At 28.4% G+C, this 23,010-nt stretch overlaps 1 protein-coding gene across 4 annotated transcripts; it reads left to right on the top strand.

Annotated features, from left to right (window-relative positions):
* Nucleotides 1-244: 244 nt before the first annotated feature.
* On the top strand, nucleotides 245-19,071 carry LOC107442270 (Heat shock protein 60A). Of its 4 annotated transcripts, none has more exons than XM_043048205.2 (12): nucleotides 245-381; nucleotides 1,847-2,015; nucleotides 4,838-5,090; nucleotides 6,132-6,214; nucleotides 6,562-6,657; nucleotides 7,660-7,753; nucleotides 7,837-8,005; nucleotides 10,303-10,510; nucleotides 11,577-11,714; nucleotides 13,523-13,697; nucleotides 14,457-14,635; nucleotides 18,750-19,071. In XM_043048205.2, exons 2-12 carry the CDS (start codon nucleotides 1,851-1,853, stop codon nucleotides 18,891-18,893), a joined length of 1,704 nt encoding a protein of 567 aa, XP_042904139.1. In that variant the 5' UTR covers nucleotides 245-381; nucleotides 1,847-1,850; the 3' UTR covers nucleotides 18,894-19,071. The 4 variants fall into 4 exon arrangements, with proteins under 4 accessions (XP_042904139.1, XP_071040518.1, XP_071040519.1 ...); XM_071184417.1 differs by having other exon boundaries at nucleotides 304-438; XM_071184418.1 differs by having other exon boundaries at nucleotides 372-525.
* Nucleotides 19,072-23,010: the final 3,939 nt, after the last annotated feature.

The following is a 23,010-nucleotide window of genomic DNA, read 5'->3' as shown; positions in this document are numbered from 1 at the left end:
TAAATTACAAGTGTTAAAATAATTTAAATGCATTTTTTTGCTGTTTAAATTTTCAAAAAAGGAGAAATTTCATTATGACAGATCTCTATTTATAAGTAATCTGATTCAAATCACATGCTAAATTATAATTTTATTCATTAATTTAACATGCAAACATAAAACACACCATTTGAACTTATGCAGAAATTTAAAATATAACTAATATCTCAAAGCCAGCTGAATATTTAGTATAAAAATCTCTATAAGGTCAAGCCGGCTTTTCTGCGGAACTACTTTACAGACATACAGACGACCACATGGTTTTCTTGACGCCCTTGATATCGTTACAGTAGCATCTACCGGCTCATTAAATTTTTGACTCTTTGTGCTTTTCTTTAATATGTAAGTTCTCTAAATAATAATAAACAGACTAGAATTATTTACATTAATTTAATATTTGTGAGTTTAAATTAAGACTAATTCATTTTATTTTTTTTAATTATTTTTTATGTCTTAAAGGAAAATTAGATTTTTATCACCAGATAAGTAAACAGAGTCCATTAGTTGTTATTTATATGTTCTCTTAATGTATTGCGATTTCAAAGGAAATGAAATTTCGCTGATAAATTTTACAGAATTATTAACACTAAATAAATATCTAACACGTATGTTTAGGCAAAGTGTTAAATATATTGCATCACTGTCTTGTTGACTTAAACTATTTTATTAATGTAGACTATTTTATAATTTTAGCAATTTCTTTACATTCTCGCAATCCTTATTCATAGTAGCATAGTGATTATCGAAATTTTTTCTTTACAATTTTGTTCACTTATTTTTGTAATTATAAATTTATGTAAGAGGAAGAGTGCTTGCTGGCTTATATAGTTATTTGAGACATGTACATTTTTTCTGAAGTATTTCTTATATTATGATCATAATAGTCCTCATATTAGCAAATTAAATATAATTATGCATAAAGTTAAATGTTATTTGTCCTGCAATATATTAACAAAGAAAACTATGAGAAATAAATTAAATCTAGCTGATCTCTGAGAAATGAATGTAAATATATTTGAGATTTCATTGCTTAGAGGTATCCATCTCATATTCACCTGTTCATGTAAAGATTCTAAGTATAAATGAACACAAAATAGTTTCTTTGTGCTGGTGCTGAAGGGTTTTATATTTATGTTAAGAACATTGTGCTCTTTGTCTAAAATTTCCAGACCGTGATTTGCAGCAGAATAATCTCCTAAGTTAAGCAGTAACCCATAAGTCTAAAAGAAGTAACTTTGATATCAACTTGTAGGGTAACCACCCCCAGGTAAACCTCTACTGATTTTTAAAATATTTGGAAGGTTGAAATCATTTTGGCGTGTTGGCAATTTTATTTGGTGACAAAGATCACAGGACTGAAATAATTATATTGCAAAGTTGCATATTATTTTACATGGAAAATTTATATTTCCTTGTAACTCTCCTTAAATCTTATATTTAAACACTTAATTTATCAGTATGCAAAAATTGAACTTTTCTGTTAGAAAAGGTTGTAATCAACTGTTATTGAACTCATTGCTGTTTAACTATCAGAATGGGTACTACTGGTATTGTGTTAATATGATTTTACAGGGCTATTATAATTTAATTTTTATTCCTCCTGTAATATATAAGTTCTTAAATTGATATCTTTGATTCTTAATAAAATAAATTGTGTTGGCAGGAATGAGTTTTATTTCTAATTTTACGTAGTACATATTTGCTTTTAATGTCTTTGAGATTCTGGTAACATTTTACTTTGTTAAATACCTATGTCTATATATTTTTTTGTGGATTTAAATTTAAAACTTATTTCATTTTTTCTTAGAAAAATGCATTTCCATACTGTTCTTCGTCCTTTGTTGTCAAGAAGATTGGCTGTAAATATCCGAAGACATTATGCTAAGGATATTAAATTCGGACCTGATGTACGAGCCCTTATGCTTCAGGGTGTTGATGTACTTGCTGATGCTGTTGCAGTAACAATGGGTCCTAAGGTATTTCTGATTTAATTTGAAAGAAAATATTCGCCTAAAGTTAAATTTATACTTTTTCTTATTACATTCAATATCAAAACCGGAATCTTAGTTAAATAAAATGTTACTCAGACTGTAGGTTTTCCTTTGAGCTTGACATAAACTTATTCTCAATTATGATTTCTACCAAATCTCAAGTAAGTATTATTGTTTAATTCACATTATGTATTCTTTTTTTTTTAAAGGTAAGATTTAAAGAAAAGCACTTTTCTAATTTGTAATTAAACATGTTGGTTCGAGAATTAAATTTTAAACTTGTTTGTACTTAATTTTGAAATTGAACAAAACCATTATTAAGAACTACTTCTCTCATATACTCGCATGCATGTTTCCAATCCCAGCTGGGATAGCGGAGCTATACCAGATCCATGAGGTCGTGAGTCTTCAAAAAATCGAGGAAAAAGGAGAGGTCTCTCAAGAACCTCTTCCATGGTGAAATCCAGGCAATCAAGTAGATGGTGAGGACTGGCCTCGCTGGAGTTGCACTTTTTACAAAATGGAAAAAGTTTAATTTGTCCACTGAAAGTGAGGCTCTTAGTATGCCCGCTGACAAATCGACAGGTAGCGGTTTGGTCGGCACGTGTACCCTGAAAGTCAAGGGCTCCAATTGTGATCCGGTGGAACAGGCCAAGCTTTATTAACTTTAGATTTGCAGGTAAAAAATAATTCGGAGTAAGTGAGGGCCGTGTTTTGGAGAGGCTGGAAGGGAAGTACCTTTTGCCAACTGATCAGCACGTTCGTTTCCAAAAAGACCCACGTGTGAGGGTATCCACTGAATATGGATGTTATGGGAGGCTGAGAGGGCATTTAATAAACGAAGTATAGACCCCAGTCCGGTCTGCAACTTTTCCGGGTGCTGAATACAGCTACGACTGTCCGTTAAGTCACATGCATGTAGCTATCTTAAAATAAAAAAATTCTTTAATGAATATTTATATCTAAGGAACTTTTGTACATTAAATTTACTACATATGTTTTAATTTCATTTAGTTAAGTTATTTAAAATTAAAATTTATGAATTTGAATAAATTATGATTAATAATAGTTCACATGACTTTTTTTCTCTTTTCAGTAGGTAGTTTGACTAAACTTGGGCTTAAAACAATTATATATCTGATTCAGTATATAAAAGATTGATCTGATGATAAATTATCTTAATTATCATCAGATCAATCTTTTTTTTTAAACTTATAAGGATTAACTTTTCATTAATAAGAACAAAAGATTTTTCAGATCGTACTCTTGTAAAAAGATTTTGGGCTTCATTCTACAGTTCTGTTAAAAGTAACAGTTTATTATCATTTTAAACAAAAGGTTTAAAAATAGCATTATTTTGAATTTTAAAAAAATAATAGTGATAAATGAAGGAAGAGTGTCTGAAATTTAAACTTTAAAAAACACATTTTTGTTGCGCCAAAGTATTTAACTTATTTTGTACTGTTATGTCAATCAAGTGATTTTATTTTTAAGTTTGAAAGGAAAATTTATTTATTAAAATGTTTCAGAATAATTTTCCAAGAAAAGTCAAAGAGCAATGTTACTAGCTTGTGGCCAAGGTTTCTCTTAATTTTTAGATAGTTAATGAGTCTTGGTTTTAAATTTAAGTTGTAGATTAATTTTGAGAATAAGATTTATAGGTGAATTGATGTGTGCTTCATAGTATTGTATAATAAAGCAAAATATTATCTGTTAATAGAAATATTTACACAAATATTGATAGATATATATTTACAGGAATATTGATATATATTTTTTCATCTTAATATTTTATTGCTTTTTTTTTCTAAAAGTATTATCAGTGCACAAGAAATTTCAAGTGTTAACTTGAATGTACTGCATTAAAATGGACTCGGATTATTTAAAGAATTGTCCATTAAAAATAAAAAGTGAACTCAGTTCAGTTTTATCTAAAGACAAACCAATGTTGTGCTCATGAAATACAAAGATAAAGTAATATAAAACTAAGAAGGAAAATCTATTTTAGAAATGAAATATTAAGGGCTGATTGTGCTCCGGAAAAAATCCGGATTTTTCGCTAACAGGGATCGAAGGTCCAGACGTTTCAAAAAATCATTGATCATAGAAGTTTCTGGAAATCAAATTTTCAAACGTGGAACTAAAAAACACAGTTTATTTTATTTGTTTGTAAGGGAGAGCCAGAGAGATACTTTATAGGCTTATATTCATGATTAATATTCATTTTTTATCAGTAAATAATTGTTATAATCATAAACTCAAGAAAGAAAGACATATTTGTAAATTTCAATTACTTCTCCAGGTCATCATAGGTATGTGTAAAATTTTAAATATAATTTAAGTAAACTAAGAAATATTGAAAAAAAGGAAAAAAAAACCTTGTTTAATTTTTTTTCTCTAATTTTTCAATTTAGGCTTTTTTTCTTAACTCAAGAAATTTTCTGTAATTTGGGCTCACAATTACCCCTGAATATTGAAATGAAGAAAAATAAATTCAAAAATATAAGCATAAATCTTGAGCTCCTAAATGAATAATTTTAATACTAGTTCTCCAGAAACAGAATAAAAATACTCAAAATGGAATAACTATTCTAACACTAAAATTTTTTAAGCTTGTTTTTAACTACAATAACTTTTCTATAACTTTGTAAAATCTCACTGAAATTTTCAGCATATATTAATAGTAAAAAGCTTTTATATCTAATGGTACTCTACATATATTTAAATTCGTCTTTAAAATCTGAAATATCTAAATATATTCTTTAGAAATTTAAGTAATTTACTTAGTTTTTTATTTGTTTAATTAGGGCAGGAATGTCATCATTGAACAGTCATGGGGATCCCCAAAAATAACTAAAGATGGTGTGACAGTTGCCAAAGCTATTGAACTTAAAGATAAGTTCCAGAATATTGGTGCTAAGTTGGTTCAAGATGTTGCTAATAACACTAATGAAGAAGCTGGAGATGGTACCACAACAGCAACAGTCTTGGCTAGATCAATAGCCAAGGAAGGATTTGAAAAAATTATTAAGGGAGCTAATCCTACTGAATTCAGAAAAGGTACTTTTTAACATTATAACTGATAATTAAAATCTATCGTTTCAACATACACTTGTGTGCAATAGTTTTTGATCAACGTGTGAAAGGCATTGTTACCCTTTTATGCGGGTTTTTCTTTTGTGGAGATGATTTCTGTTTTATTTAGTCAAGCCAACATATATATTGCACTTGATTTCAGAATTTTTACTTTTCTTGCAATTTAATGGAAAATGTAATCTTCGGATTAAATTTAAATCTTTGCACTCAGTTCAGATGAATATTTCTTTTTTTATATATATATAATTTGAGTCGTGTAAGAACTAATTCTTCAAAAATAAATGTCAATGATAAATTAAAGTTAAAATCACTTTTTCCGTAAATAAATATGCAAAACTTACGCTTATTTGTTAAAATTGTATCTTTCAATTGTATTTTCATCCAATTCCTAGATGTAAGAAAATCACATCACAAAGAACAAATATCCCACTGATATGAAAATTGCATTAGATTTAAAGTGACTTTCGTAGCACTAGCTTTGCTTTCTGGTTGATAGGCATATTAAAAACGTTTAGAGATAAAATTATACATTATTTATTACATTTTCTATCAACCATTTATAATGAGTTTGACATCTATAAGACTTTAACACGCTAGTGTAGGTTAAGATAACATTCATATGATTCAGCTATTCTTTTTCGCATCATATTTAGTCATAGTTAAGTAAATATGATTACAATTATGTGACAAAAAAAAAAATTTAAGTGAAATTAACATTTTTTTCTGTGCAGAAATGTAATAAAAATTATTTTAGTCAGAACAGCAGAAGTACTAAATCTTATCTCTACATCTAAAGTGGTTAGTATTGTTAATTTGGGTACAGAAGTAAAGTTTTACGTTAGTTTCATTTATAAACATTTAATCTGATGTTTAGAAATACTTTTAAAATATTTACTGTTTTCAATTTTGTTTATTCTGCTTTTTTTCAGATTATCAATTATTTTAACATAAAGCCATCAGAACCATTTTTGATTTTATTAAATTTTGTGCACTTTTATATTTTAGGTGTTATGATGGCTGTTGAAAGAGTAGTTGAAGAGTTAAAATCTAATTCAAAGCAAGTTACTACCCCTGATGAAATCGCTCAGGTAATTGTTTTTAAATTTTTGTTTCACTACATTTTTGTATTTTAATCATCAATAAAGTTAAAATAATAATTGAAATTAACTTCCTTTTTAATAAATTCAGTTGTTCAAATTTTCTAAAAGCATTTATAGTACATAATGTAATTTTATCTTTTCAAAAAATCTGGTTTTGAATGGCATAATTTCTAATTGTTGTCTGAAAACTAAGATCAATGTAGCAGCTTATTCTGAATCTTTTCATACAAATTAACTTTCAGCAGAGCATAAGTGGTAACAATTCAAAACATGGTTCAATTGTTACTTGTTCATTTACTAATTCATCTAATTTCTTTTCTTTTGTAATTTTTCAGGTTGCAACAATATCAGCAAATGGAGATAAAGCTATTGGTGATTTAATTTCAGAAGCAATGAAGAGAGTTGGTAATGATGGTGTTATTACTGTTAAGGTAATCTGAAATTCTACATTTTTGTATCTTTTTATTTAATTTACCTGATGAACTAACTTTATTCATAGTCATGAAGCTGTAAGCACCAGTGTTCATTAATTTAAATGATTTTATTAAAATCAGATTTAAATGACTCAATCATTTCATTGAAACTATTTAATTTTTGTCTTTCAAGTTTGAAGATCTTAGTATATCATAAAGAGTGAAAAGTTCAATTAACAAAATTTCATTATTGGTATATAATATATTATAGAACTTTTGAAATTTAGTTTTAACCCATTGACAATAGCTTTAAATGATTTTTAAAGACAAAAGGAATTTTCAAGAAAATTCCTTTTGTCTTTAAAAGGCTGAATCAGATTTAAAGTTATAAAAATAACAAACTTCGGTTAGTGCTAATATAATTTATCAAATCGTCTCCATCAAAAGATTAAACCTGAAAGACTCATTAAAATTAAAAGTGGACAAAAAATCTGGGTAAATTTAGAGAAAGTTGGAAAAAGAAGTTGAGAACCTAAAAAATCAAATTTTTAAGAACTTTTGACTTGTTTTAATATGTGATTTTTACACGATTATTTCCTAAACGAAATTTTCATAAACCTCTTACCGTATTATAAATAATTAAAAATTCAATTATTGCAATAGTGAGGATTTATATTTACTTCTTGAACTAAAGGTAATTTTCATTTTATATTAAAAGGTAATTTTCATTTTATATTTTTATATTAAAAAAGTTTATAGGTAGTAAGTGTCATGTCTTTTGTTAGGAATTCTTGATGTTGGTAATATAAACCAAAGTGATATGAATTTCAATTTTTCATGCTTTTATAATTAAGTCCTCCCATATTTTCACGATTTTTTACTTATGTTACTGTGTACCTTATAGAGAGTATGAATCCCTTGAAATAATTATTAGATTATTTTTAGTAAAGTTATTTTACTCTTAAAATTAAATAATTTATTAATTTCCTATTGTGTATAACATTGCATTAATCGTTACAGGACGGTAAGACATTAACTGATGAATTAGAAGTTATTGAAGGAATGAAGTTTGATAGAGGATATATATCACCCTATTTTATTAATACAGCTAAAGGTAAATTTATTGCTTTGAATAAACTATTCCTATTTTTAGCAAGCATTAAGAAAGAGGATTAAATGTTTAAAAACCTATTTCAGGTGCCAAAATAGAATACCAAAATGCATTGGTATTATTCAGTGAGAAGAAAATATCTAGTGTTCAATCTATTATACCAGCTTTGGAACTGGCAAATTCTAAACGTCAACCATTGATCATTATTGCTGAAGACATAGATGGTGAAGCTCTTAGCACCATGGTATTGAACAGGTAAACAAGATTTTCTGTTTAAAGCCTTTGGTGGCATCTTGATAATATGAAATGTGGTAAATGTGCTACCTTACTTTGTAAATAAGTGAATAATCCCAAGAAGCTTAAGACATACTTGAGGATAAAAACTTCTTTAGTTGCAATAATTAATGTGTGAAAGGTTGACATATTAAATGCTCAATATCTTTGATTTCCATACCAGTTAGAAATGAAACTGACCCTGTTTTCTTCAATTTTTCTTGTTATACCTTTTTTCATTATTTTGTTGGAAACTTACTTTTTTTTAAATCTGTTTTCCCAATTCAAATCTACTTGGCCTAGAGGACGAATGCTTTTAACTAGTAGTTGCTCACTCACAATTATTTTACTGTACTTGCATCCTGTAAAATCTCAAAGGTTTAGTTTATAAATTCAAACCTTGGAAAGTCTGGTGTAAGATAATTATGTATATTCATCCAGCATTTCCACAAAATGTTTTTATATATGGTAATATGGTATGCCTCTTTATGTAATCCTCTAAAAAACAAACAGAATATTAAAGTATTCAATAAACTAGACATGTGATTTATAAGTATTTTTACTGAATTCAGTATATTTACAATTAAAGCTCCGAAGTAATTATTTTGATTGTAGCAGTTGCTCCCTTCCTTCGAAATCAAAAAAAATAATACATAAACTCATCAGTTTCGGTTACAGCTAAAATGAGTTTCGGTTTTGTCCCCTAGATGGAGGTGGCGGATTCGCAACAATGATACTCTATGAAGAGAGAGTGGAGCATTCTAAAAGAAAATAATAGTGTGGACAAGGGGGATGCTACAATTGGAAGATAATTTTTTTTTTGGGGGGGGGGGTAGTTTTAAGGTACCTAATTAGAAGACCCACACTAACCTAAAAAGTAGACAAATTCACGAAATTCAATCCATCTGGTATAATGAGTCTGCTTATAGGAATTAAGTAAAATGCTAAGAAAAGAAGTATCAAAGAAAAATTTTAAACTAGAATCCATAATGCAAACTATTTCCTAAAATGTTGGAATTAAATAAATTTGTATAATATTTCAATGTGTTATAAGTAACTGTAAATATGTAGAAAAAATAGCATTTTTTTAAAATTCATGATTGTACTAAAAATTAAACAGATCTGTGAGAAACAAGGTTTAAAAAATCCCAGCCCACCTAGGTTTTTGATGAAAACCTAAATTTTTTTTTTTTTTCAAAAGTACTTTAAAGTTTTTTTTTCCTGAGAACTAATTAGGAAAGCGTGATTTGCTTCTATCAAAAAAGTTAAATAAGTTTAGATTTTTACATTATTATTTTTATTTCTTAAGGATAAGCAGATGGTTCCATAAAAATTTAATCTTCTCAACTAGAAAATTCTTAGGTTTTAATCATTTTATTCAGTTAGCATTGCAACTTAATATAAAGTTAATTCTTGACATGTTTGGCTGGAAATAATTTTATTAAAGTTCATCATAAAAGTAAATATAGCACATTTGCTGGTCTATTAGTGAATTATAAAAACTTGTAATAAATTTTTTCAATGTTTTTGCCAAATTTCTTTTTTACTCTTTTTAATATACATGAAAAAAATTGCAAATCTGAATTTCTGTACTTAATTTTGCAATTCAGTTTCGATGATATCATCAAAAATGGAGTACAAAGTCTAATTTTTCAAAAAAAGTTCTTAAAAGTGTTAATTTTTGCTTTCTTAAAAGAGTGGGAACCCTGTTAAAAGAAGTGTTTTGAAAATTTAACTTTCATGTCATTTTAGTATTTTTATTAGTTAGATCACAAATCCGCATTAAATTTTAGTTATGGTTTTAAAAGTGATTTTCCTAATCGATACAATATGAAGTACATGCAATGCGTATATCAATTTTTCAGCTTCTTGTAACTTTTTAAATGACTTGCTGTATGTTTTGTTAATTATAGTACATAGCTCGCATTGGATGCATGGCTAATTGTATATCCTTGCTCTAAGTATTCAATAGTTGAATATTATTAATTTCAATATGTGTATAGAAGTATGCGCAAATTAAAATTTAGCACTTAAATATATGTACTCCCCGGTATAGAGTACTTTTTGAGTACTGGTTAGTAATTTGCCTGACGTGTTATTAAAATTGTAATTCAGTGTTCAGTGCAAATATGTAATTCATTTATTATGTAGCATTTTGGCTAAATACGTTATTTTTTAAATAAGATAAGTTGCATAACAAAATATAAAGTTATTTTATAAGCATTCCTATTACAATCTTGGGTTTATTAAACGTAAATCTAATGATTAAAAATTTATAGGTTAAAAGTAGGACTACAGGTTGCAGCAGTCAAAGCTCCTGGGTTTGGTGATAATAGAAAAAGTACACTGCACGATATGGCTATTTCTACTGGTGGCATTGTGTTTGGTGATGATGCCGATTTGATAAAGTTAGAAGATATCCAGCCACATGACCTAGGAGAAGTTTCAGAAGTTGTTATAACAAAAGATGATACATTATTATTAAAGGTAATTTTCCAGCTCTAAACATGTGCCTATTTACAATGCAAACTAATGTTGTAATATTTGTATATGCCATATGGTTTTAACCAGCCTGTGTTTTTAATAATTGCTTTACTAGATCGTGTTGGACAAGCTTTCGCCTTACGTAAACCTAAAGTGACAGTCATAATGTGTAAAAAAAAAATTATATTTAAAACTTTAATTTTTAATGCAGATGTATGCTAATGTATTATTATTATACAATTATAACTAACAATAGTTGATTAAAAGTAAGTTTTGAACTGGAAAAAATTCACTCCATACTTTCATATTGTTTTTAGAAATAACTTTGTTACAATGTATAAAATTATTCCAGTGTTTCTAAATGTTAAAATTTCAAAACTTTTTATCCTTTTCAAAAATTTTGGTTTAGATCAGGGCCCTAGCTGGTAAAGGAAAACCTAGAATAGTCAAGAAATTTAATTTTGCCTCTAAAAATCCTTTTTTTTTTTTTTTTTTTTTTTTTTTTTTTTTTTTTTTTTTTTTTTTACAATAACCTAAAATTCTATGTTCCAGAAAAATATCCTATGTTTAAATTGCTGAGAGACAAGTTATTGAGTTTAAAGTTAAAGAAACATTTATTACAATCATATATCTTGAATTCTACTTTTCCGTTATTTTTTTTTATTACATAATATCCTCTTCAGTGATATTTTGCTTCCCATAAAATCTAGTTCTTGATATTGAAAAAAAATTACATTGTGTAGATAATATGTGGATTGGGATTATGTTTAAATAATATCTAGAAAAATTGGATTATTTCTGAAATGAAGTGGGACCTCTTTTAGATGCAATATTTTTAATTTAAAAAAAATATATTTGTCCTTTAAAATTTTTCATAACAGAAAATTCTGTTAATTTTCTTGCTTCACAAAGAGCAATAAACAATGTTTATTTTATTACACCAAGTAGTTCTAATTAATAAAATTTCAAAAGTGCATACTCATTGTTCTACCATATCTAACACATAACTGCTTATCTGTAATTTTCTCTTAAATTTATAAAGCAGATTTATATTTGTCTTCGTGTTTAGGGCAAAGGAGAGAAACAAAATATTGATAGAAGAATTAGTCAAATTAAAGATGAAATTGAACAAACTACATCTTCATATGAAAAAGAGAAACTTCAAGAACGCCTTGCAAGATTATCCAATGGAGTTGCTTTGTTAAAAGTAAGCAAAAATCTACTTTAAATTGTTTTTCCTTCAGACATGGTTTTAGTTTATATTATGCCCAAGTTCTGTTTATCAATAAATAATATATTTAAATAATTTGAGTTCTTTAAAGTTTAATTTTGTTATGCCTTAAAATATTTTAGAATTAAGAACTGTTTTTGAACAGTTAAATGCAGTCTAAGTTCTTGAAACTTCATTTTAATGGACAAATTTTACATTTTTTAGTTTTTTTTTTTTTTTTTAAATTATTTGTTAAGATTTACTTGTATCTAATTACATGTAAATCTATGTAAAATAAATCAAGGTGAGAAAGAATTGTTAATTATTTTTGATGCCATTTAAACATTAAATTAGTTGCTTGAGTTATGCTCCATTGAATTTTTCATGCAATATTTCCTCAATACCAAAGCGAACTGTTGAAGTTCATGACCTAAGTCAACTAGAATTTACTAGAGTGCCTGTATTGAAAAGAGTGATGACAATATCCAAGAGCGCATGCGCTGCCGTCAGATTTTTGTCCAAGGGGGTTGCCAGATGATACACCGAAATTGGCGCCACTCGCTCATTTGGTGTTATTCTGAAGGTTCTGTTATTCTAAGAGTATACTAAAGTATCAATAATATAAACTTTAAGATTGGAAAGCACATGATATTACAGATTTTTTAAGAAACATTGTCTAGCATCTGAAATTGTTAAAAAATTAACGTCAATGAAAAAAAAGACTTATGAAAAGACTTCAGCTTTTAATAAATGCCTTAAATAAAATATAAAAATTAATAATGATTGTGCCATTTATTTCAGAAATAGTAATTAATAATACAAATTATATAATTTATTATTATTTATTACTTTTTCAGGAAAAAATTATCGCATATTCACCTGAAAAGGTATTGTTTATTTCAACAAATTGTAAACAAAAATTTCCATAATTAGTTGAAATTTAAAACAAACTAGCATTTTATACAGTTGGTAACGAAAAGTAAACAAATGCTACTTTGTAACGCGCATTGTAACATTGTAACGGGAACATTGTAACGCGCCAACATGTCAAAGTAATATCGCCAAACTCTGCACTTCTGAAGTTTTGATAAAAAGATGCTCAAATCTTAAAATTTATAAGTAATTTAGATAGAAATTATGTGCATTAAAAGTAAATACATTTATTCTTATCTAACCATTAGTTATTTCATCACCTTGTTCTCTTTACAATGAGATAAACATAACTTTATATGCACGCAAGTAAGTGATAATAAGGATAAATTCTAATAACTAACAACTATCCAAATTTTCAGCCATAATTTTAACATTTACTGTAACTGTGAAGTTTCTTATTGAAAAAAAGTAAGTAATGAACTTATTACATGCATTTATTAATACAGAACATATTTTTTTTTTTAGTCAGGTAATTTTCACTCCGTGTAATTCCAATGGCGAATTTTCCACTCTCGCCTCCGGCGGTAGAGTTTTTCTTTCCACCAATCAGGAATCGCTTCTCCCTTGTCCACTCTCTTTTACTCTAGGCTCTCTAGAATTTACCACATTCCTTTCTACCTATGTTGTTGTGCCACTTTTTTTCTGTCCTGCCCTGAAAAAAATATTTATTTACCCCTGTGTTTAGGAGGTTAAAGAAAATTAAGTTTTAATTTGGTATAATTGCCTAGTTGTTCATGTAATTCTCTCTAATTAAATGTGCAATATAATTAGATAACATCAAAATGCCTAACAGTAAATGTGTTAAATTTAGTGAGACCTAATAACATTTTTATATGCATAAGATGAGAAGATAACTTTGTAACTTTTTATAGGTTGGTGGTTCTAGTGAGTTGGAAGTGAATGAAAAGAAGGATCGTGTAAATGATGCATTAAATGCTACTCGTGCTGCTGTTGAAGAAGGTATTGTTGCTGGTGGTGGAACTGCCCTGTTGAGGTGTATTGACTGTTTGAATACCCTAAAACCTGAAAATGATGATCAAAAAACAGGTAATTTTTTTTTCTTTTAGTGTTGATTTATATTGACTTTTGACTGGGCATGGTTGTCTCCACTCTAATTTGTTTCGCCTCAAGCTCAATACGTCATCAGATTGTCTTTTATGCAATTCCGGACAGGCCATGACGGCTGTGCATTTGTATACGTGCTTTGCACTATGACTGACTATTGTTATGAAGTACTGGAGAGCTAGAAGCCTAATGACCTAATAGTCAAAAGCTGGCATTTGTTTAATAAATAAATAATTGTCTTTATGTTCAGTCTTGACAAATTTAATGTGTATCTAAATAGTATTATAAAATTATTTAAACTTATTTCAAATATCTAGACTTTTCTTGAAGCTTATTAAAATATTAGTCCTTACTAAATAAAAAAAAAAATTATTTTTAAAGAGTTCTTGATGCTATTTTTGATCTTTCAAATGCTATGTGTATCTTAATAGATCAAATTTAAATGTAATATTCAAAACAATATAAATTAAATAACAAATCTTAATAAATAACTGAAATATATTGACGTGATGTACTGTAATAATCATAAGGGCCATGAAGATCTACTTTATTCTTTAATTTGAAGGTTCAGAAGCTTTGCTAGAAATCCTGATTGTATTCATTAAATTTTTTAATAAATTAACATTTCTTGTGAAAAAAAAATAAAGCATTAGTTAATTATTTGTAAAAGTGCTATATTTTCTTTTATTAAAATTAATACTTATTTATAATTAAAATATTTAACAATTGTTCTGTTTTCAGGCATTGACATAGTGCGAAAATCTCTGAAGATGCCTATTACACAAATAGCTGTCAATGCTGGTGTTGATGCAGCTGTTGTAACACAAACTGTCCTAAGTAACAAAGGAGATTTTGGCTATGATGCCATGAAAGGAGAATACGTTGATATGATCAGTGCCGGAATCATTGATCCAACAAAAGTAAGTTTTTATATCAGTTGGTCATAGAAGCCAAATCATCAAAAATTTATTGTCTTGTTTTTTGTTATTGTCAAAGTAATTACTTACCACTAAAATTAGGTAATTATTAATGACTTATTCAGGAGTGATTGTAATATGGGGGTATCCCTGAGTTCCGTGGTTTTCGTATGATCTCTCTGGGTCTAAAAGTTAAGAGCAGGACATATAATTTTTCTGAGAATATCTAATTTCTCAGGACCATTGGTTCTTGTACTTCTGCTAATCAAAAACTTTTAATCGGATGAAATTTTGACTAATTACCATTTAACGATAAGCTTACGTACACAACAGGGCTCGAAAAAACTCAGAAATTTTACCCGTCGCCGAGGACGGCTTGTCCAATAATATACCCGTCGCTTCTAAATAAATACAAATATTATTTCCTTTCATTTATTACAAACATTTATATCAATTGCGCAATGAATTAGTAGGTACTAGGAGTACAAATACTACGATTACGTTATACAGTAAGAAAAGAAATACTAGGTTACTAATAGTACCTACAGACGTGCCAACTCTCCCGAATTTTGAGTTATTCTCCCGCCCTCCGGAATTGATTTAAAAAACTCCCGAATTTTACTGCAATCAACGGCCAAACTCAAAATTACCTAATTTTTCCGCGATTGCGGAGGGGATTCCATCCCCTCTTATCGAACTACCATCTGCCTGAGGCGTAGCTGCACGTGCTTTATTTTTCCCTCCTCTTCAACGTTACCCCTCTTTAACACTCCTACTTCACCCGCCCCCTTACACTTGGATTCGTAGGAATCTTCCTGTGAAGTTGAATGTGATGACGTCACATGACGATATCGAGTGACGTCCGTACAGGAGTGGGGAAACTCGTACTCTCAATTGTTATAATTGATATTGTATCTTTCTGTTTTTATAGTTTTCAATTCGTATTTTACCACGGTTGGCAACAAACTTGTAAACTAGCAACGTGATATCCATTATTCGCTTAGTCTTCGTATATTAAAATTTTTTTTTTTCAAGGATGTCTAAGTAGAAACGGAAGTATGCAACCAATTTCAAAAAATCATGTACCAATGACTTTAGCAAGACTTAATTGCGAAGAGCTAAATCTGCAACTCTTTTTTTATGCATACAGTAGAGAACCATTTATGCGGTATCCAGATAATCCGGGAAAAAGTTTCGCTCGTTTCTCCCGCCATTTTGAACTAAAACGATATGGAAAAAAAAAGTGGAAATTGGACTCATCCTTGAAGTTGAGTAGAGGAAAATGTGACAAAGGGGAGAATTTTTTCCCCCGTTTACCCAGAGAAACGTCATTTCTTCCGCGACCTTGAAGATTTTAGATCTTTATTTTCTCCTTTAGGCCGTCAATCGAACTCAGAGGAGTGGCATGCTGATTTCGTGTTCTGTTTGATTTACGAGGGGGTGGGGAAAATGCATTGCACATGCATATCAGTAAACAGAAGATGAAAGAGAAAAATATATTTATCTATTTGACATTGATTAATAAAAAATAAAAAAATTTTCCTTTTGAATAAATTCTGATTCTTTGGAAGTGCGGTACCATTCGCAAGTTTTTCTTGATGTAGAATCGCACCTGCTTTAATTAAAAGTAGTGTTTTTATAAAAAAAAATAAAAGGAAAATTGTTTATTAATTTAAACATACAATTAATTTATGAAGTAGATTGCAGTTTTGTTTTTCTGATTCCACTACGTTTGATTTTTTTTTTTTCTTTTCCTGATAAATTTCGCACTTAATAAATTATTTTTATTCCTAAATTTTATCATTAGGGTTTTTTTTTTTTTTTTTTTTATATAAATTCAATTGATCTTGCCTTGTTCCAGGTTTTAATATTTATGCTAGTGCCGTTTTTTAACTATCGTTTCGGTTCGATAATTTTCAAGTGTTGTTTTTATTTAGATTAATAAGTTTTCCTTTTAAGCTTGTTTTTCTTGTCTAAACTTGCAAATTTTTTTATTCTTTTATATGTTATTTTTCTACAATTTTTTTCCTTTTTCGATTTAGGAGTGCTCTTTTTTCTCTTACTTTAAAATGTTTTTACACTTTTTCCTTGTAATTTGGGCTCGATAAAACATCGATTAACGACATTTTTTGGTCGATCCAGAAAACCGGGAAATTAAGTCATCCGGGATGGCGATGGTCCCGAGCATCCCGGATAATTGATTATCTATTTTACAGACATTAGTATTATTATACATTAGTATTGAATTGGTTTTTTAAAATAAAATAGTTCTTCAATTTGTTTATTTTTTAAAAGTTTTTGTTCATTTTTATTACAGTGTCAAGGGTTTTTGAATAATGTTTTATTAAGGAAATGGTATTTATTTTTTAAATAAAGAGTATCTACCTAATATAATTTTGTTTCTAAATCTGTGTTTAATTATTTTATTTCTATTTAATATTTTTCCACAATTTGTGCTCTATTAGTGTGTAAAATTTCTTGCATTCTTATATTTAATAAATTTTTTACTTAAAATTCCTTAGAAGTGTCAAATATCGCATACCGTGCGCCTTTTTTTATCCCTCCTGAAATCTCCTGAATTCTTGTTTAGGAAACTCCTGAATGTTAATTTTGCTAGGTTGGCACATCTGTACCTAGTATTTCTTTTATGAAATAATTTCTTTCTTTAATGAAATAATTTAAATGACAAAGGTCAAGTTATCTGGAATGTTAATTTATCCAAGGGTACTGCGTTTTTTAAGTGAATGAGTTTGCCGGTCCACAATAAAGTCTATAATTTACAGAGGTTTCTGTCACAGAAATCTGAAAGGGGTTTTCCATTTAGGTAGATGTTCATAATTGCGTTTATAATGCTACTTGTTTAAAACCAGTACGTAATGGGTTTTTTTTCTAAGTTCATTGCTGAAAAGCCCCTTTCAAGCGCTTGACAGAGAAAACATAAATTGCACCATACGCAATCAATTACACCATTTAGAAGTGAAGTGCTAGACTCTTGTAAGATAACCAAAATTGAAAATGTATCACAAACATTAACGGGAAAATGGCCGTCCGCGCGGACGTTGGATTCGAGAAATTAATTGTCCGCGGGGAATTTTCGGCCGCCGCGGTCGGACGGTTTTTCGAGCCCTGGTACACACGTTTCTTTTAGTTTGGCTGATTTTTGCCATTTTGAATAATTTAAAACTTCACCAGAATCCGCTAATATCAGTATTCCTATTCACGCGGTTTGCATATTAAGCATCAATTTTCGTATTGGTCTCATTTAAGTTACACATTGCGATTGGTATTCACATGTTTTAAAAATCTTATATCACTATTCATATTCAGGCAATTTTTAAAAATCCAACATTGCGATACTTGTAAGAACTAAGATTTTGCTTAAATTGGTTAATATTAAGGTGTGATATTCCTCATGGGTATGAAATTTAATTTTAAGTTTTTTTTTTTTTTTGTAACTATGAAACATCTGTAGTATATAAATTGCTATCTAGATATCTATTTTTTACACATAAAATGTTCAGGGGTTTTCACTTTGTTTCACAATCACCCCTGCTTATTAATAAGATAATTTCCTCACTAATTCACTTCCACTAACTAATTTCAACATTAATTCACAATTATTGAATGAATAATCATACATTATTAATCTTAGACTGACTTGGATTCTTGACCCTCAAATTATAGACAGCCACTGAAATATGGTACAAATAGTTAAAGAGAAAATTAAAAAGTTTAACCTTTTTAATCATTTAACAATGTAAAATTGCAAAATTTAAAAGAAATTTGTCATTATCGAATAAATTATGGCTTACTTAATTTTTAAAAGTTGGATATTTAATATTTGATTTCTCAAGAATCGAACCAATTTTATAGTTTTATCTAATTTTAATGGTTAAAAACTAATTTATGCTTAATTATTTAAAAATGTTAATTATCCTTTCATGTTTCCAATTATGTGCATGTTGCTGAACTTTTTGTATGTACATTTTCCTGAACAACTAAGTTTTTTTTGTTCCATTGTTGAACCTTATGATAGTCCTTTAGTTTGAGCTAAAACCCAAAATAATATAAACCTTCAATGTGCAGAATTTATTAATGTTCAAAATTTTTATTGCAGGTTGTTCGAACTGCTCTTCTAGATGCTGCCGGTGTTGCATCTCTACTAACTACAGCTGAAAGTGTCATAGTTGATATTCCAGAAAAAGAAGACAAAATGCCTATGGGTGGTATGGGAGGAATGGGTGGCATGGGAGGTTATTAAATATAAAACTATATTAGGAATTTTAAGACAATTGACAGATACTCAGAGATTAGGGATCAAGAACAGGTGTTACGAGTAATTGTGCATTTTTAATCATAACATTATCACTGTTCTCAAAAGTCATGCATTTTGTTAATTCATTGTAGAGCCTTGTATAATAAACAATTTTTTCTATTAACTTGTTTTTTCCTGTGTTCTTATGTGGTACATTATGCTCTAAATTATAATGATGAATTTTTTGATTTCTAAACTTATGTAATCAAATGAAATAAAGCAACTATTGCTATGGGACAACTATTTCTAAGTGATACTTTGAAGTTAAATAAATAATAAAACAAATGCTCTGTAATAAAAAAAAGTCTTCATCTTTTAATTTCAACTGCTTTCTAAAATTGACTTAAATTGTTTTAGTAATTAAATATGAAATATAAGTGGTGCATGGTTTGCTACAATTATTTCTTTGATTTATTAACTCTTATGTACGTTTAAGAGTTTAAAAGATGAAAGCTATTTGTATTAAACCAAAGTGTAATAAAAATTTCAATAGGTCTTTTATCAAAGTTAATATAATGTGTTGCAATAAGTGTTAAAAAGTTTATTTTTACCCTCATAGAAGACAGTTGCAGGTAATAAATTATTTTAGATGTTCCAGTTTAACAAAATTAAAGAAAGTCCTGAAATATTTTAAAATTCTAAGTTGAAGATATTCATTAATAAAATGCAAAGAGAATGAAACAGGGCACAAAGGAATATTAGAATGAAAAAAAAATTAAAGAATCAAGTAAAGTACAACATATTTAATTGCACAGCCTAGCTGATTTCTAGTATGAAAAACTATTTAATTTTGTTATAAATATGCCATAGATCTCTCCTCTGTACACTCCTTTCTTCTTGGATAGATTTAAGGAGCATTCTCTTTATTGAGAAGTAAATAATTATAAAAGTTTTTCTTTTTTTCAAATGCTAATCCTGAGATGATAGAACTAATAGTTTAGAAGTTATAAGGAATTTGTTTTATGAAAAGTAAATTTCGTCTTTTTGCTATCTAAACAATTGATTAGCAAGGTTTGGGCTCCACATTTACTAGCCTTCAAGCTTTTGAATAGTCTGCTTTTGTGCCTAATTTTAAGATCCCACATTTTCAAAATATTTGGGTTTCATTTTTTGACTGAGCAAACTAAACAGACTAAGCATTCATACCTGACATACCATCTTAAGCACATTTTATCCTGATCAGCAATTTTGTAATTGAGTATTTTTCATTAATTCCTACTTGGTAGTTTTTCTTCCTAGGAATGTAAACTGTAAAAATAAAAAAATAAAAGGTTTTAACTAAGTGTATGTCTACATCAGTGGTTACCAACTGGCGGTCCCCGGCCCGCGAAGCCTTTTTTTGTGGCCTGTGAACTAAAATATATTAGTTGTCATTTTTTGGGGACAATTTTCATAAAAAATCTAAATGGGTTTTAAATACTCGTTTAAAAAAACTAATTTTTTCGTTTCTGTGAAATTTAACATACTAACGGAGCAAAAAAATTTATTTCTCAGTCTTACCATCCAAGAAAATATTTTATTATTTGTAATTCAATACTTATGTTTTGTACAACTAGATAAATATCTAACAGTAATATTTAATGTTCCTTCAAACATTGAAGCGTCCTATATAAAATTTTGATAAAGTTGCGGCCCGCCATTTGACTGGTGTTTTGAATTGCAGCCTCATATAAGTTGGAAACCCCTGGTCTACATGAACATTTATTATAAGTAGAATTTTTCGTTCATAAAATTTTTCGCAACTTTTAAATACTGCCAGGTTACGTTTGATTCAGCAAAAACGAAAAAAAAAAATTCGCAATTTTAAATATTTACTCAAACAGAATATTTTTTGCAAAAATAACCATTGTAACTTATAAACTGTTAGTCTATAGTATCTGAATGATTTGGATCAGTGTAAAATAATGCATAAAGAACTGTTAGTCTATAGTATCTGAATAGTTTGGATCAGTGTAAAATAATGCATAAGGAACAGTACCTTACTTTCCCATTTTAAAGATATCCAGTTCTACTTTATAATCCTTTAATTTCCACCCAAAAAAAGAAAGTTGCAAATTTTTCATTTATAATGTGTCTTTCTGAAATAAAATAAAAAAAAACTTATGTTCTAAAAAGTGCTTAATTTTCTTTTTTCGAAAATTAGATTTCTTTCTTGTCGATTTTCGGTAAGTATTATGCAAAAGCGTGGTTTTCACATTGTTCTTTTCAACGTTTTCACAATTCATTTTAACCACAATCCATTTCAGCGTGGCGTCGGTCCGTAACGTATGATAGCATATAACATATTTGATGAAATACTTGGGAGTGGCTACTGAGCTGGGCTCGTGAGTTTATTGCACTTTCAAGTGACCTGGGGAATTTTTTGACTGAATAAAAAGAAATTGCTACAAAAACTGTTAAAATATAAATTTTCAAAGCTTATTTCAACTTTTTATGCAAAATAACTTACTTTCCAAGAAAAAAAAAACTTACTTTTATGAAAATGTTAAATATAAAACAACGTAATGTCAGTTTCTTTATTAACATGAATTATCGCTTTTTCTATCTAATTAGGTTATCTCTTTTTTTTTTTTAACACTGATGCTGTTTCTGATATTTTTAACACTTATTCATTCAAGAATTGTGTGGGGGCGATATCAATTTTTCCTTTGTTAAAGAAAAATATTTGCAATCTATGCCTTCTAAAAGCATTTTGAAAAGCTGCTAAAAATACAAAATTTTTAGGAGAAAATTCAAAACTAAAAAGGAAAAAAAAACTGCTCTTTTGGAATATTAAACTATTAGAATTTCCTACACCCTTGGTAATTAGTACCTATACGGTTGTATCCCCCAGGTTTAACTAAAAATTCAACTTTTATTTTGAAAAGTGACCTGAGTTTTTAAGACTTGTTGAAAGTGATTAACTGGAATTTAATTTAAAATGATTGATCGAATAAAAATCCGCTTTGGAGGAGCAGTTTAAGACATTTCTTGCAAAAAATAAGTTTGCTTATAGCTTGAATATTAGAAAACTACCGTAAGTATTTAAGTGTAACAAAAATAGACAGTAGGAAACCTTATCATCGAAATGAAACTTCTAACAATTCGAACGAAACTGATAAATCTATAAGTGCTGGTTCAGTTTTATTTTGGTTCAACTCATGTATATAACGTTTCAAAACTGAAAAAACTCATTGAAGTGATAGCATTACTATTATTTCGATGGTTTCGTTTTCGTCCACTATGTTTTGTTTGTTATAAAAATTCTTTGTTGTTGCTACGACAGTCAATTTTTGTGACAAACTAAATATGTTCTAGGGGTCTATGGAAGAGAATGAGCATCAATTTTTATGTGAAAGTAACTTTTTTATATCGATGTTTATGCAATATATAAAAAACTGTTTTCTTCATTAACTTAGTTAATGAATAAAAAGATATGAGTTCTACAAGTGTAGCTAGACAAAATAGGCGAATGCGCCAGCAGCAATTGTCTGCTTTAAATTCTCTCTCTTCTCCTATGACTCTTGCAGCTAGCACATTAAATTCTAGTCCTTCTAATTTTAAATCCTATGAAGTATCAACTGATTGTTCTTTGTCTGCTGATGAAAATAAATCGAATGAAAGTATCCAGGATTCCCAAAAAATTCAAGATTCTTTTACCTCAACTACTGGTTGTAGCTTCATAAACTGTGATGTCTCTAGTCGCCCCACTGGAAAAGTTTTTATTGAAGATGAAAGTATGTTAATTATGAAAGCTGTTAGTAATAATAATGCAAAATGGTGTTTTGTATTTTAAAAATGTTTCTAAGTACGCAAGAATATAAATAATGATGTTTTGTACTTAATTTGTATAAACAATATAATTTCGGTAAGAATATGAAGTGTAAAAAGGGTAGGACCATTTCACTCTGTATATGCAAATTTTTTTTAAAAAATATCTATTAATATAAGCTTTTTTTCAGAAAGATTGTTGGTAAACTTACAGGAGATATTTCCATATCAGTATACTTGTTCATATAATCTAAAATCGCCAACTGATTAAGTAAAAAATTGATCCTCTTTTATAATTGTTTTTCATTCTTTC

This window comes from Parasteatoda tepidariorum, chromosome 8 (assembly GCF_043381705.1).
Source record: "Parasteatoda tepidariorum isolate YZ-2023 chromosome 8, CAS_Ptep_4.0, whole genome shotgun sequence".
Lineage (NCBI taxonomy): Eukaryota > Metazoa > Arthropoda > Arachnida > Araneae > Theridiidae > Parasteatoda > Parasteatoda tepidariorum.
The sequence above is the reverse complement of the archived record's forward strand: the minus strand, read 5'-3'. Positions and strand labels throughout refer to the sequence as shown.

Excerpts from the sequence above, each read along its gene's own strand:
- LOC107442270 (XM_043048205.2), top strand. The coding sequence starts at position 1,851 with ATGCATTTCCATACTGTTCTTCGTCCTTTGTTGTCAAGAAGATTGGCT. Across the intron at positions 5,091-6,131 it reads TCCTACTGAATTCAGAAAAG|GTGTTATGATGGCTGTTGAA; the intron begins GTACTTTTTAAC and ends TTTATATTTTAG. Across the intron at positions 11,715-13,522 it reads ATGGAGTTGCTTTGTTAAAA|GTTGGTGGTTCTAGTGAGTT; the intron begins GTAAGCAAAAAT and ends AACTTTTTATAG.